At 43.6% G+C, this 16,661-nt stretch overlaps 1 protein-coding gene across 1 annotated transcript in view; it reads right to left on the bottom strand.

Moving 5' to 3' along the window:
* Positions 1-4,260: 4,260 nt before the first annotated feature.
* The window catches only part of gfra4b (GDNF family receptor alpha 4b), a 96,574-nt gene continuing 84,173 nt past the window's right edge, over positions 4,261-16,661 (bottom strand). Inside the window, exons 6-8 of the mRNA XM_056250286.1 lie at positions 12,053-12,187; positions 9,746-9,909; positions 4,261-5,130 (exon numbers count right to left, since the gene is read on the bottom strand). Coding sequence (XP_056106261.1) covers positions 4,990-5,130; positions 9,746-9,909; positions 12,053-12,187 — 440 coding nt within the window. The 3' untranslated portion in view covers positions 4,261-4,989. The remainder of the gene's footprint in view (positions 5,131-9,745; positions 9,910-12,052; positions 12,188-16,661) is intronic.

Below are 16,661 nucleotides of genomic sequence, written 5' to 3'. Positions count from 1 at the left end.
TCACTGAAACGGTGTGCTGAAAACAGAGCTGTTTTTGACCAGGCAAAATGAGTGTTTTCTTACAATACTAATGAGAATTTTTAATTAAAGTGTATTACAAACTTTTCATTTAGACCCTAAATAATCAAATTAACAAATAAACGGCATTATATGACCCCTTTAAGCGCATTATCAATTTCTCTGAACATCTTTATTATTACCTTATCAAAGCTTTGGATCAACAGCGTTTTTTTTTAAACTGCAGACTGATAATCCCATAGACATATAGGCGTCTATGTATTTATCATGTCATGAACATTTCCACTTACTGGCCCTAACAGATAATGAGGGCTTTAAAACTGCAGTGAGCTAAATCAACCCGATCTCGCGGCAATTCGTACAAATTTTATGAGGTAGCTAATTCGTTCGAATTCATATGACCTCACTCAAAAGATTTTTGCTAAATCTTACATATTTTACGAGTTGCCCAATTCATATGAATGACCTACCCCTGACCCCGCCCCTAAACCTACCCGTCACTGGGGTTTAGACAGATCGTACGAATTCGTACAAGTGAGGTCGTGAGATAGCGTTGGCTATTTGAGCGTACGCGTTTGTGCTTTTAAAAATGCGAACAAAATGGAAGAGTGCAGTGTGTCAAGACGCGTTTTCAAAACTTTAAGTTTTAACTTGACATGTCGTTTTAAAACGCGGTGCGAAAAACTGAAAAAGCAGACGAGGCATCAAGACATCTGTTTAAGGCCTAGGCCTATGTTTAGATCACAAACAACATCTTTTTCATCACCACTAGCCTAGGGCAAAGAATTTATATTCAGTGCAAGAATTTATATTTAAATCTATATATTTTGACGTCTACCTTGACACAAATATCTTCACAAATATTAGGCGAATTTGACACCAAAGTAGCTTAAGCCACCAAAGTAGCTACTCAGCAATTGCAGATTACAAGAGGACAATGCATCTGTTGTTATCTTCTGAGCTAATCTGAGATGTGTACAAAGTCTGCGGTCTTATGCTTCATACATAATAGAGCTCCATTATGATTGCTCTTGATGAGGAGCTTAATATGTTCGCTATTCGCTAATGTGCGCAGTACATGAGCATTGCCTAATTGGCTAAAATAAGGTCTGTGGTGAACACAAGCTCAAGACACTATCACGTTTTATTTATTCTTTGACATGAAATACATCAGTATTACCCCCACTCGTGATTTTTGAAGCCGTTATGTGTCTTGAAAAAGGCAGTTCCTAACAAGTGGCTAAATGGGACCACAGGCTGTCGAGGAGATTAAACGTCATCAATCCCGAACAGGTAAACTAAATCTGCTTTTCCAGCCTTGTTATACTTATATTTGTGCTGTTATAAACTATTCTAACTCAAACTTTCTGGGAAAATGTTTTAAGATAAAAACTGACAGTTGAGACTGCACTCAACTGTCACAGTTTTAATTACATAGCAAAGGGAGAGGGACTATCAGACTCCGACGGATGACGCCCTAGGATCGTCATCTAACTGACGTTAAAGGGTACCCTAAAACGTCGGATGTTGACGTATGGTCAAAAGCGTCAGTCATATGACGTCTTGGGATGAGACTGTGTTAATAATGCATAGTGTCTTTTGGGACACAACTGATGTCTTGCTTTACAGGCAGTCATATATAAATATATTTGTGTAAAAAAGTTCATGTCAAAAGATCATAGAATATTAGATTTCTTGTATAATTTTCCCACACTTAGTTTATATCTTTCATGGAGGGAATTTTGGCCCTGCGATGAAGGGGCCCCAGCCAGCCGCCCCACTATGGTTCTCTATGGTATAGCCTATTCATTAGACAAAAGGAAAAAGGGGCCAACCTTAAAATGTATGTCCCTAGTCACTAGCCTACTATCCAGTTTTGCTTGACTTCATATAAGTTCTTCACAAATTTAAATAGGAATCGGCGTCACCGGGGATTTATTCAGATCTTGAAGCTGATCCTTGCTCCGTGCGATGACCCATTACATCCTCGTGTTTCTACCATGATGAAATAGTAAATACCGTGAAATGGCTACAGACCATAATTTAGACAGGAGATGACAGAAGGTTGGACACCTCTGCCATTCACTCAGAACCTCAAGTATTTTGACATCTTCACTGTGAGATGAATGAAACCGATGCAGCCATGCTGTGGAAGTACCCACATTTCACTCTGTGAAGTAAAAGATGGATTTAAACGGTAAAGGGTACAAGGATTTACACGTTTTTTAAAAAGAATAAATGTCAGCGATAACCTGTCACCTTCTGTATTCACTGAGCCTATTTCTATTTAAAGCAGAGGGTAAAACTGTGCAGCATGTAAAGTATTTTTTAAATATGTTTAGTTGTATTTTACACATATGGAAAGTTAGCTAATTTTAAAAAAGCTGTGAAATGACATTATGCTCTTTGCTGTAATTCTGAGGAGCCACACAAACATAATGTCAGCGTGACAGGGTGTTTATTCAGAATAAGAAATTGCGTCCCAGATCTCTCACTGGATCGCTGTCTAGATAGAACATGCTTGAATACTTCATTTCAACACATATTCAGATAAATGTACCCAACAATTACCTCTGATGGAGATGTCGGTATCATATTGAGATGGAGCGCTGCGTGTTGATCTGGGTCTACACTCAGGTGGATCAATGAACGGTCTGGGATTGAAAATGGAAGGATGAGGGCTGGAGAGGTGCTCGGTTGTATTATAGCACTGTGCCCTTTCGGGATGGGGCCTCTGGCTCTTTTTTTTAAATGAACTCCTTTTAACATGCCTCAGCAAATAGATTTAATTGATTTTCTCCTAGCACTGTGATTATATGGGCATAGTATAAATATTTTGCAACCAGTCCAAAATGCGATGCAGTGTGCTTGTTGCGCCGTTCCACCTGGTTTTTAAATGTCAGCTAAAGCAAATGATGGTTGGGCTGCTCTGAGTGAAACATAAGCCACAAAAACTTTGAGTGTATATCACATTTAAATCTTGCACACTTATCATAAATATAAGAAATATTTGAATTACTATGACAGTGATGTGTAGCCACTTGTTTTACTGGTTTGTAGGCTAAAAAAAAAGAATAAATGAAGACTGATTTCTAATGAAACTGGAAAATGAGCTAGAGAAAAAGGAAATTAAAAGAAATATAAGACCATAAACCATAATTTTTTGCTTGAATATGGCCCTTTTTATTTAAGAAATCCATATCTGTGTCTGGGATGTAATCAATAAAATGTGTTAAAAAAGATAGGAATGGAAAAGCTCCATTATAACTGGGCACAGGGCCAGGACGGGCTGCAGCATTTTTCCATGTGGGTCTGAGGATCTTGATATCCTGCGCAATTGGGTAACAGACCATAATGAAAGCAGCTGACTGAGTGTCTGAGTTATTTCACTCAGAATTTGGTTCAGAACACCATCACTCTGCTTATCATTCCCGTATATCACCAAAACCAATGAGCTAATTACACTTATTTTATTGTTATTTCATTTCATCTATTATTTATTGTTTAAGAATAAATGTAAAACACATATTTAATTAAATAAAATATATTTAATCAAATTAAGTATATTTTATTTTTATCTATTAACTATTTTGTATTTTTTTTATACACCCCAGTCACATTTTACATTAGAAGTAGGTAGTCAAATAATTTTAACTTACTTTTTTATGGTACTTAAAATTAATAGAGTTCCCCCAAATAATACCTTTGTGGAATTAATGGATTTTGCACGCTCAAGTTTTGACAAAATGTTCTTCCCTTCTTGAGATCCAAATAATCCCCCTGCCACAGTTCACTTGATTTACCTGGCCATAAACTATCTCTCTGTCGGACAAGGAATCTCTGTAGCTTCTCTTCTCGCTATGAATAACCGTTTCTCCACACATTTGGCCCCAAGCATGTTTTTGACAAAGACACATCGTGTGGAGTTTCACCTGAATAACTTTTCCACATTTTTGTGCCAGTTTGTTCAAGGTTTCTGAGTCACAAAGGAACAACAACAGGCTTTAAATGAACCAGCATATTTTATTAGTGCCATATGATGAACCAAAGAATGTTCCATAATGAGATTCCCAGCCTTTAGAAATATCAAGGGCTTTCTTACCAGGGGCTGGGGCTGGAGCGGGACCCCTCAAACACCTCTCCTACCCCATTCCCACATCATCAGCCCGATCATAACCACCGGGATTCCTTATAAACATACCATATTATACATAAAGGAGATCAATTGTGATCTCAACGCCAGAACAATGTTGAGTCTCGAGTCAATATCTGAAGATTGTTTAGTTGAAGTAGCTTATGTCCAAATAGCAAATTCTGCATTTGATTTTGTGCTATGAACTTTGAGAAAAGTATTGTTTACTTCCACCTAAAGGCATTACCATTCCATTATTGATTAGAAATAGCCTATGTCTTCTCTTCAGTCAAGTTGAACAGAATGATATTAAATCCCTGTGTTCCTCAAGGGGATCTCCAAATGGTTGAACTGATGCATGAGCAACTAAAAAAGACGGAAGAAAAAGCTTCATTTCTCTCCGCTCCACATTTCATCAGGAATTGATTTTGGAGTGCTAGAAGGTAATTTGGGCTGTAGAAACTTGTTGAATCTAGTCTTTTGAATTCGCTCACACCCCCACCCCCTCCCCCATAAAAATATGATTTTACACTGAAACTCTCAATGAACAGCACAGTTTCATATTGACTCTGTGTGACACTATGTACATATGTACAGGTACATTTTCCACTGGCCTTTGTGTTTGACTAACCACATTCATTTCTACAAAAGTGCCTTGCAAATTCATATTCTTTTGGTTTTACTGGCGGTTCCACGGAAACAGAGAAAACACGATGACTTCAGTGTTAGAGAAATGAGGCCAGTTTGGCCGGTTTCTTCAGCTCTGTAGCTGAATATGTTCCAGACTGTTCAAACTCATGGGTCCGTCAGAATACATGTCCCAAAAGTCTTTAGTCTGTTTACTCATCACAGCTGAGCAAGATGCTAAGAAACATACAAATCCAGACAGGTAGCGACGCCGCAGCAAACGCTCGAGCAGAGTTCTGGTGTGTGTCGAAGGACGCAGTGGAGTCAGACCAAAGTCTCACCTTTGCAGAGTCCTGAAGAACAAGAAGAGAACGCATTATCAGTCTAGTTTATAATGGGAGTTGCAATCTATTTGTATTACCCAACAAAAATATGAATGGCTTCATGCAACTTTGGTTATATTCACACCAGGGTCAGAAATTAACTTTTCCATTAAGGGGCAATATTTCCCCCATGGAATAGCCCCAAGAAGACAACAGCCTTTTCTTTTTTAAGTGCTTCTCATTAAAAGTTTGGGAAGATGGTTGCCGCATGTTATATTTTCAAATGCACATTATACGCGACCCAAACACAGAGCGGATTCAGAGAGAAGCATTTACTGTGAACTGATCTGCTCTAAGACACTGAAACCACTGTATCATGAGCTGCTTGCGTGTAAATGAACACAGTGCACTGCTTCACTCTGAAACACGCTGTGCAAATACTTCATTAAATACATAGTCATTGCAAGTTTGGTAATGGCACTAAGCCAAATCACAATCTTGGTTTTATTTCAATCATGCAGCCCTGGTTTTACTGTAAGACATGGGTCGGGAACCTATGGCTCTTTGACAAAAAAATCATGTGGCTTGCCAGATCTCTCAACCTTTACCAACAAATGAACTATAAAAAAATTAGACATCACTAGAGATCAGCTTTCTGCAGAAAAAGCAGCCATCACTATTCCTCTGTTGTACTGAAGTTAATGAACAGTTTAGAATAATAATATAATTCAAGTTGTACCAGCCAAAGTGTGTGTTCAGTGCTGTTCAGAAGTGTCATGACAGAAATCAAAGGCAAATCGCATACATTTATATGGTAAGCTTGAGCTCCTGCACTCAGATTCAAGGGGCTACATAGCTTTTGTCACGATGTGGTTGAGTCAAGGAAGAAGCAGGATCCACTTGCAGCACACTTTATTAAACAAACTCCAAACTTGACAAGGACTCAGACAGGGAACAGGACTCAGGAACAGAACAACCAGCATCAACGCTACAACATCAAGAACTCACAAGGACTGGACTGAAACACAGGGCTTAAATACAAGGGCAAGATGCTAAACAAGATGACAAGGGGACGTGGTTAATCGGGGGCACCTGGGAAGACTAATAGAGATAATGGGGAACTGCTAAAACAAGAAATGACAGGGGAACACAGACTGACATAACATTTTCTTGGGGGTAGCTACGGGGTCATAGGCTGGAGCTGGAGCAGGCGCCGGCTCGGGAACAGGAACAGACACCGGCTCAGGAACGTGCTCAGGGACCGGGACGGCTCAGAGCTGGACGGGACCAGCGGAGAAGGCTTGGGACTGGACGGGACCAGCGGAGAAGGCTCGGGACTGGACGGAACCAGCGGAGAAGGCTCAGTAGGGCTGACTTGAAGCTCAAGCTCGGCGTGGCTGACGTGAAGCGCAGGCTCGGCGTGGCTGACGTGAAGCGCAAGCTCGGTGTGGCTGACGTGAAGCGCAGGCTCGGCGAGGCTGGACGGAACCAGCGGTGAAGGCTCGGCTGAGCTGGACGGAACCAGCGGTGAAGGCTCGGCTGAGCTGGACGGAACCAGCGGTGAAGGCTCGGTGGGATGGAATCAGCGGTGAGGGCTCTGGCTGGACAGGCTCTGGCTGGACAGGCAGGACGTGGACAGACTCCAGGGGTACTGTGAACTGGCAGGGTGCTTCATCAGCCAAGCCCACCGTAGATGCCGAACCCCCCAAGTAAAGGGCCAGGTCAATATATCCCTCTAGGGTCCAACCGGTATAATCGTCCGGCATCAGTTGCGCGATATCCGCATCCAGCCCGCTCCAGAACAGGTCCATGAGCTCAATGTCATTAAGCGATCCCAGATGGCAGCAGTTCAAAAAGTCCCTCACATACCTCTCAATCAGCTGGCCATCCTGAAACATAGAGGCTAGAAATCTTCTTAGTACCTGGTTGTGGACAACTGCTGGATCCATCGTTTGGTGAGTTCTTCTGTCACGATGTGGTCGAGACAAGGAAGAAGCAGGATCCACTTGCAGCACACTTTATTAAACAAACTCCAAACTTGACAAGGACTCAAGACAGGGAACATGACTCAGGAACAGAACAACCAGCATCAATGCTACAACATCAAGAAATGGAAGCTTTAGCGTTAAGTTCTGCCAGGAAGACTCATTTGCTACGTCACTTATTACCTTCTCATCTATCCAATCGTGTCTAATACTTGCGGTATAAAAGACCAGTACTTACACATGTTTGAGTTTGCAGATGCTGACGCTTTCATTCACCTCCATCCTCCCCACCACCACCACCATCAGGATGGTCCCTTCCCCTCCATCCTCCCCACCACCACCAGGATGGTCCCTTCCTATACCTCACAGGGGGTCGGCTGCGCCCCTGCCTTCGTCTTCAGGCGGGAAATGCAGAGTCCGGACCCTCGGATTGCGAGCTATGGACAGGACCTACGCCAAAGAACTTTATTGCTTGCTGGGCTATCAATAAATGTATTTTTTCTCCCGAGTCTTTCTGGTAGAACTCACAAGGACTGGACTGAAACACAGGGCTTAAATACAAGGGCAAACAAGCTAAACAAGATGACAAGGGGGCGTGGTTAATCGGGGACACCTGGGAAGACTAATAGAGATAATGGGGAACTGCTAAAACAAGAAATGACAGGGGAACACAGACTGACATATAACAGCTTTGTGGTAATGGCGAAAATAAAGATTTTTAGAACAGCAGCGAACATTTAAATGTAAATAACAAAAGTGACTGAACTAAACATATCATTTTATTGAAACTGGTGCTTTGCTGTGCCAAGAGACATTTCGAAACATTTCAAAGGGGACTTTAGCTTTTGCGGCAGAGACATTTTATGCCCTTTAAATGTGTCGTATTTTATGTCCGTATGATAATCCATGCAGCTTTCCGATATTAATATATAATTCGGACGGGACTAGTTTTCCAGGGGGTCGTTAGAGAAATTCGTGTTTTTTTTCAGCATGCTTTCTTTTCATTTCAATATGGATGGTATCCAAAGAAAAAATTCCATTTTACAATAACAATTAATAAATAGAGCTTATTCGCGGAAATTGCCCATTTTAATATCAGTGTCAGATAAGAGTAAGACTCTTCTCTGCTAACTTATTTATTATAAACAGCCACTGCTATAAACTTTTTTTTTTTTTTTTTTTACAAATTAAAATCATATCAACAAATGATAGATTAAAAGACATATAGGCCTACTTGATGCAGCACATGACCTTCTGTAACGGCCATGTACAGAAAACTCAAACTCCCAATTCTGTAATAAACACGGAGATGTAAGTCCCATCCGAATCGGTACATGAAAACACGTCGAGTGATAAGAATTGTAACTTGTTTAGAAAACTAGTCCTGTTTGAATAGGGATTTTGTCTTCGGTTGCACACCTTAAGCCCGGGACAAACCAAGCCGACGTCAAAGAATTAGCTACAATAAATGCCAACTGTGTTGTCATCTCTCGTCAGCTGCGTCTCGGCCAAAAAGCTGTGCTTGAACACACCAAAAGCTGCGTCTCGGCCAAAAAGCTGCGCTTGAACATACCAAAAGGACCAAAGGCGACTATCAACTAGCACCTGCGTGTAAGTAAATATCTGTCTATACCAGCAGGTATCAATAGTCTGTTTTCGTCATTCAAAACGAGAAACCGAAACTAGGACAGCAGAAATACAAACCGCAAACAAAGCAGAGCTTGCTTACCATTTTGAATATCAATCAGGCTGATCATTTTCTTCATTCCAGTCAGCCCATGTTATTATGAAAATATTTGTGCATTCGAATGCTCAGGTAAGATGAAGTAAACTTATAACAGCCTTCTGTATGTAACGTCTAGACTCATTTGCTCGCTTTCATCACTTTCTCTTTTATTCTCGTTTGCTAAGCTGAACAGCCAATCAGAGTTATCTCTTACCGACGGCGATTCAAAATGTTAAATTGGCCCAAAAAAACCCTATGGCGTCCGACTAGAGCCAACGGTGTGGAATAAACCCCCAAAAAAACTAAGCCAACCGATACTCAAAAACGGCCCAACGTTGCCTGACGGCCGACTGTCAGCTTAGTGTGTCCCAGCCTTAAGCGGTCAAATACACACACAAGTATGTCAAAATATCCACCTTAGTGAGTATTAATGTAAACACAGCAAACACTGTGCGTTGTTCTTCACTCACTAACACGCACAAACTCTGAAGAGGATTGATGCTCCTCAATTGGTAAGTCAACCCCACAGTGAAAGCCCTGCACAATTAATTACATTTAGCAAATTATGATTTATTGTTTGCTGCATACTTGTTTGTTTTTAGTTGACTATGGGTCTAATAAAGTTATTGGGGGGAAAATCCTGTTTTTTAATAATATTGCTAAGGCTCTTTTGGTAAAAATGCATCAACCGAAAATGAACAAATGGCTCTTTGGTCAAAAAAGGTTCCCGACCGCTGCTGCAAGAGAATCCCCATTTGCCATTTTATAAGGGCATAAAGCTCTAGTCTAGAGAAATCTGCCCAATTTTGCAATCTCTCAGCATCACAGATGAAATACCTCTTTATTGTGTGAAGTCAGTTTCTTTTGGTGCCACACAACAATCAAGGTAGTTATAAGCTCAAAAACCAAACTGCTCTCCATCTCCAACCCTCACCTGTGTGGGTTTAGCTGGGCTCAGAACGTTCTGTTCGGTCTCCATGGTGACAAACGCAGGAGTCGTCCGCCGTGGCCCTCTGTCCGTCACAGGACTTAACCGCAGCAGTTGGGGGGGAGTGGGCGTGAAGTCCATTCCATTCCCAAACGTCAGGAGAGCGTTCCCTATTCATGTAACAGACAAGACATCCCCAGCTCTGAGTGAAACAGACACCATTTCCATCCGCAACTGCTTCGGTTATCAGACGCCTATTTGAATTCCGGACTGAGAAGAGCTTGGCGCTTTCGGGCGCTCTGTATTCTGCTCAGGCCACACGGCTGCACCTGCCTCTCCACATCCTCTCATTAACTCACAGATGAGTGGCTTGACCAAACATCACTCTCATCCGCTCACTCCGAGAGCTGCCATTTGGCTGTCTGAGGAGTTGCTTCATGTAAGAGATCTCTGTTTGAACAGGACTGAGCAGAATATTGCGGCAAAATTGACTGTTTTGATGAATTGCTATATATAATACATAAGGGCCTTCAGAACCGCAGGAACGGGACTGGAGAAGTGTGACAGGGGGCTGAATATCAATCAGAGATTCATTAATGCTTGCGGCTTCTGGCATACATCACAGAGAGCTTTGCACTTTAGATAGCTCTTCACATTTTTAAACGTCCCTAGCCTGCTCAACATCAGATGCCAAACTGCAACAGATGATCTAAATATTGCATATTTATGGGGGTTTCTTCTATATAGGCACTGTGCGTTTTTAGAAAACAAACTCTCACACATTTCACTAGTTGAATTGCAAATGTTTGGGGTCAGTAAGATTTTTTTTTTTTTTTTAAAGAAATTAATACTTTTATTCTGCAAAGACACATTAAATTGGTCAAAAGTGACAGTGACATTTTTTTTATAATGTTGCACAATAAATGCTGTTCTTTTTAAATTAAAAAATACTAGCAGCACAACTGTTTTCAACATTGATAGTAATAAGAAATGTTTCTTTAGAGCATCAAATCATCATATGAGAATGATTTCTGAAGGATCATGTGACACTGAAGACTGGCGTAATGATGCTGAAAATTCAGCTATTTTAAAATATATTTAAATAGAAAACAGTTACTTAAATTGTTCTATTAATTTACAATATTACTGTTTTTTATATATTTTCGATCAAATAAATACAGCCTTGGTGAGCATAAGAGAATCATTAAAATGTTCTCATTCAAATATTTTAATGTTCTATAACAAATATATATATATATTCTTACCGACCACAAACAATATATACTTTTATTTCCCTTTATTTTCTTAACACATCCCATGTCTCATTTCCCAAGCTCTTCACTGACACCTTTGGTAAACAAGTGCACAACATTTTGATCCCATGGGGACCAAAAATTCAGATTATTATTCCTGCCCATTTCTCCTGCATTCAACAGGTTGATTACAAGAAGTGTCATTTTGCCCATTTATGGGTAATTTTGTATTTGGAAAAAGCCCATTTATTCTGTTAGCATAGATTTCAAGAACATTACTTTGGTGTTAAGGGTGAGGTGAAGGCAAACCCTTTTATCACCTAGAATTGTTATAATTAATCTTAACAATTCTTATAATAGTCCTATGGATAAACCCTGTTACTTAATAAATTCCAACACAAACCATAGACAGAAAATCTGAAAAATTGTCACTCTTCAAATGTTTTAAAAAAAATGTCCCCGGTTCTGCTAAAATGGAGAATCAGGATACAAGCGATGAGAGACCGATTAGGGGATTTCTGAAATGTTCTGTCGTGTGAGAGAGGCAGGCTGGCAATTTGGTTTTCTGTGCAGTGGGGCTGAACACTAGTTTGATGTGATCCAGTATAACAGAGAACGTATAACTAATGGTGTAGTGAATAGCAAGGAGATTTGATACTGTTCTGTGCTGCTGTGAAGGACATTCAGCTTTAATATAAACTTCTACTTTAAAGAATGAAAAAGTTTATGGGCATCTAAAAGTAATTTTAAATGCATTTTCCCTCATTGTCAACAGCCGTGGCCTTCATTTGGAAATTTGCACATTATTTCAATGCATGTAGTGTTTAAAATTAATTTCTGAATTTAAAGTTCAGAAACTTTTGACTGTGATAAATCTGTTGCACCAAAGGGTTTAAAACAGAGCCTGTAATTCTGCCCTGACATTACTATGCTGACTAACAATAACCATAGAGTTCTCATGCCAGACTACACATGCAACATCCTATCACATATCAGATGTTCATCATGACTCAGATATGACGGCTGACACAGATGATTTATAGGAGCTGCATTGACTCACTTAGACAGACGTTGTCTGTGAAATAGTTCAGGAAGTCTTTGCACTGATCTCTCAGATTCCCGCTGGCTGAACACGAGCACCAGGGAGACACGTTGGATGTGGAGTTGTCCACATAGTTTGGGGTGATTGAGCTGCCTGCAATACCAAAAGGCCTGTGTGAGCATGGTGACTTTTGTGATTTCCATTACATGATCAGTACACAAAAGAACATATATACACTGTATATCAATTTCCATAAACATAATGATTGTTATACTGTACAAACTGTATATTTTATCCCCTAATCCTAAAAACCTTCGCATTTTTACATTTTCAAAAAAAAGAAAGAAAGAACAATTTAGTATGATTTATTGGCTGCTTTCCTCATGGGGACCAAAAAATTCAGATTTTTATTCCTGCCCATTTCTCCTGCATTCAACAGGTTGATTACAAGAAGTGATTGTTCCCTTTCAAGGGAACTTCGAGCTGCGTCAAACGCTGCGGGAACGCCCCTGCGTTGTGCGTCATGAAGCACGTATGGAATCAGCCCAATGGAGAGATGAAACGTCATAGGCGGGTGACGTCATCGACCAGGAAACTATAAAGCACCCCAAAAACACAAGCGCATTAGCTTCTGTGCTTTCAGTCGCGCTACATGTGAATCTGTCCCTGTGTGATATTGTCTGTCTTTACATACCCTGCACCACACAAACAATTTATCCTTATATTGAGAGATATGGCGGACGAACAACAGTTTAGGAAGTGTGTTCCTCCCCGCTCGCGTTATTTAACGAGCGGGGATACACATGATCTTTGTGTTGTTTGTTTGGGAGTTCAGCATGCCCAGTCTGCTCTCGAGGGGGCAGACTGTGAGCATTGCGAGCGTCTGCCGTTAAGGACGCTCCGCTCCCGCCGAGCGCTCTTTGAGGAGAGCGGTTCGGTGCGCGCTCCCCGCGGTTCGGGTCCCGCTTCTGCCGAGGCAGAGCGGCGGCGCTTATCGTGGGGATCGCAGATGGATCTCACAGCGGGGTTTGAGACGGGCTCTGCCTTATCTCTCCCTTCACCTGTGAGATCCAGTGCCTCAGTCCCGGGTTCGGAAGCACGCGCTGCGGTTTCTTCCGCTCGGGCTGAGGCACCAATGCTGCAGCTATCCAGTTCTGAGGAGCTGGATGTTGTCAGTGTTGAGGGAGATGTGGAGGATTCGCCACCCCACACTCCCGAAAGTGATGAGCTTATGGAGGTTTTAACAAGAGCTGTTGAAAAACTCAATATTGAATGGCCAGTGACTAGACAGGAGTCTGTTTCTAAATCAAAGTTGGATGAGAGATTTTTGCCGTCACGTGTGCAGCCTCCACGCCGGTGCCTGCCGTTTTTCCATGATCTCCACACCGAGGTGTCGAAATCATGGAGAAAACCGGTGTCATATAGAGTGTTTAGTCCCCAGACTTCAACATATGCAAATATAATGGGAGCCAAGGCTCATGGTTATGGTGCTTTGCCTCGTGTGGAAGAGACGCTTGCGAGCCATCTCTCCCCCGAAGCAGCATCATCTTTTAAGGCACCGGCATTACCCACCAAGCCTTTAAGAAACACCTCGGCTTTGGTGGGTAAAGCATATTCGGCAGCAGGTCAGGCTGCGTCATGCCTGCATACTATGTCAATCTTGCAGGCATACCAGGCTGATCTGCTAAGGGACGTGAGTGAGAGTGAGGAGGTCAGTACTGACGTAGTTCGCAAACTGCGTCAGGCTGCTGATTTATCCCTGCGTGCCACCAGAGAATCGGCCAAGCTAGTGGGTCGTTCTATGGCAGCTCTGGTGGCCGCAGAAAGACATTTGTGGTTAAATCAAACCAATATTAAAGAGAAAGAAAAAGCTTTTCTTTTAGATGCTCCTCTCTCTCCCCTGGGTTTGTTTGGTGATGCTGTAAATTCAGTTATCGATAAATTCCAGGAAGAAAAGAAACAAACTGCAGCTTTTAAAAAGTTTCTTCCCCTAAAAGTTCACGTCCCTGGGGCTGCTGGGCGGGAGCAGCCCCGGCCGTCTATGAGCTCATCACATAGAGCGCAGCAGAGGCAGAGTGTCGCGTCTCGTGCTCCCCCTGCTGGACAGTGGGCTCAGCCGCGACACTCTCAGCCGAAGCCTTCTAGCAATAGAACTGATCTGAGGACAGTTATATTGGCTAAGAAGGCTTCGGCTAAGAAGAAGTCCTGACGCCAAGGCGTTCAGGATACTGAGGGTGGTCCCCACCGAGGCGGAAAGGTGTTCACCTCTTTTTACGGTGCCCATTCCTCCTCGGTGCCCTCAGGGGCTCGTTCTGCCAACCCCGCCTTTATGCCGGGGCACAGACGATCCCAGCGAGCGCTTTCCCGAGGGACGCTCGCTCCCTCTGAGGAGGGTCTCAGAGCGGTCAAACCAGTTGTTCCCTGCCGGTGCGCCGTTACAGGGCGCTGCGTTTGCTGCTCAAGTTACACCAGAGGCCAGTCTCGAGAGACTGGTACCCTTAGTAGAATTTCTGGCAGAGTGGAAAAGCCTTCCAAAAATATCTCATTGGGTCCTGCAGACAGTAGAAAAGGGTTATGCTATCCAGTTCAGGTGTCGTCCACCAAAATTCAGAGGGGTTCTGCACACAGTGGTGGGCCCCGAGCAGGCTCTGGTATTGGAACAAGAGGTGAAAACACTCCTTCAAAAGGAGGCTATAGAACGGGTTCCTCCTCCCAGTTTGGAGTCAGGTTATTACAGCCGATATTTCATCGTTCCAAAGAAGGATGGGGGGTTGCGTCCAATTTTAGACCTGCGCATATTGAATCGCTCAGTAGGGAAGCTAAAATTCAAGATGCTCACTATCAAGCAGATCGTGTCTCAAATCAGATCCGAGGACTGGTTTGTCACGATAGATCTGAAGGACGCGTACTTCCACGTTTCCATCCTTCCACAACACAGGAAGTTCCTGAGGTTCGCCTTCGGGGGCGAGGCGTACCAGTACAGAGTTCTTCCGTTTGGCCTAGCTTTATCTCCCCGCACTTTCACGAAATGCATGGATGCAGCACTAGTGCCTCTGAGGCTTCAGGGCATTCGTATTCTCAATTACATCGACGATTGGTTGATTTTAGCTCAGACGGAGCAGATGGCGGTTCGGCATCGAGATGTCGTCCTCGCTCATATCAGAAAGTTGGGGTTGAGGCTGAACGCAAAGAAAAGTGTATTATCTCCTTCCCAGAAGACCACTTTTCTGGGTGTCGTTTGGGATTCGGTCTCGATGCGGGCGCGACTCTCTCCGACCCGCATCGCTTCGATTCTCTCAGCTGTGAAACAAGTGAAGCTAGGCCAGCTACTCACTGTGAAGCAGTTTCAGAGACTGTTGGGTCTGATGGCAGCAGCGTCCAACGTTATACCTTGCGGCCTGTTGTACATGAGACCGCTACAGTGGTGGCTCAGGACCAAGGGATTCTCCCCGAGGGGAAATCCGCTCCGCACGTTCAAAGTCACGCGGCGCTGCCTTCGTGCTCTGGTCATGTGGAGAGAAACTTGGTTCCTATCCAAAGGTCCTGTGCTGGGGGCTCTTTGTCGTCGCATAACGCTAACGACGGATGCTTCCCTCACAGGGTGGGGGGCGGTCATGAGTGGTCGCCCAGCCCAAGGTCTGTGGCAGAATCATCATCTATCGTGGCACATAAATTGTCTAGAGATGTTGGCTGTGTTTCAGGCTCTGAAATACTTCCTAACAGACCTGAGAGGCCATCATGTGTTAGTTCAATCAGACAACACGTCGGTGGTCTCTTATATAAATCATCAGGGGGGCCTGCGGTCTCGCCGGCTTTACAAGTTGGCCCGTCAGATCCTCCTGTGGTCCCAAGGGAAGCTACTATCTCTGAGAGCAATGTATCTTCCTGGGTATTTGAATGTGGTAGCAGACTCCCTGTCGAGGCAGGGGCCGAGGCCAGGGGAATGGAGACTCCACCCCGAGGTGGTGGAGCTCCTTTGGTTGAGTTTCGGTCGCGCCGAGGTGGACCTATTCGCTTCCAAGGAGACCACGCATTGTCATCGGTGGTTCTCCATCACTCATCCAGCCCCCCTGGGGTTGGATGCTATGGTGCAGCCGTGGCCGAGGTCACGTCTGTACGCCTTTCCCCCGATTGCTCTGTTACCAGGAGTTCTGGAGAGGGTCCGCCGGGACGGGGTCAGTCTACTACTAGTAGCCCCGTTCTGGCCGGCCCGAGTATGGTTTGCGGACCTGATTTCTCTCCTGGACGGTTCTCCTTTGGAGCTCCCGGTCAGGAGGGATCTACTCTCCCAGGCGGGCGGCACGATACTTCACCCCCGCCCAGAATTGTGGAAACTGTGGGCTTGGCCTCTGAGGGGGCCCAGCTCATAGACTCCGGTCTCTCAACCGAGGTTGTTGAGACCATTCTTAACTCCAGAGCTCCATCCACGAGGAAGCTTTATGCCTTGAAGTGGAAACTTTTCACTTCTTGGTGTGGAGAACACCTGCAGGACCCAGTTAACTGCCCAGTGGGTGCAGTGCTGGAATTCCTGCAGGAGCGCTTCTCCACAGGGTTATTCCCCTCCACACTAAAGGTGTATGTGGCGGCACTAGCTGCTTACCACGTCCCTTTCAGTGGAGTTTCTCTT

Source organism: Rhinichthys klamathensis, unplaced genomic scaffold (genome assembly GCF_029890125.1).
Source record: "Rhinichthys klamathensis goyatoka isolate OS25496 unplaced genomic scaffold, OSU_Roscu_1.1 h1tg000068l_1, whole genome shotgun sequence".
In the NCBI taxonomy this organism is placed as follows: Eukaryota; Metazoa; Chordata; class Actinopteri; order Cypriniformes; family Leuciscidae; genus Rhinichthys; species Rhinichthys klamathensis.
This window is presented reverse-complemented; position numbering and strand designations above follow the sequence as displayed.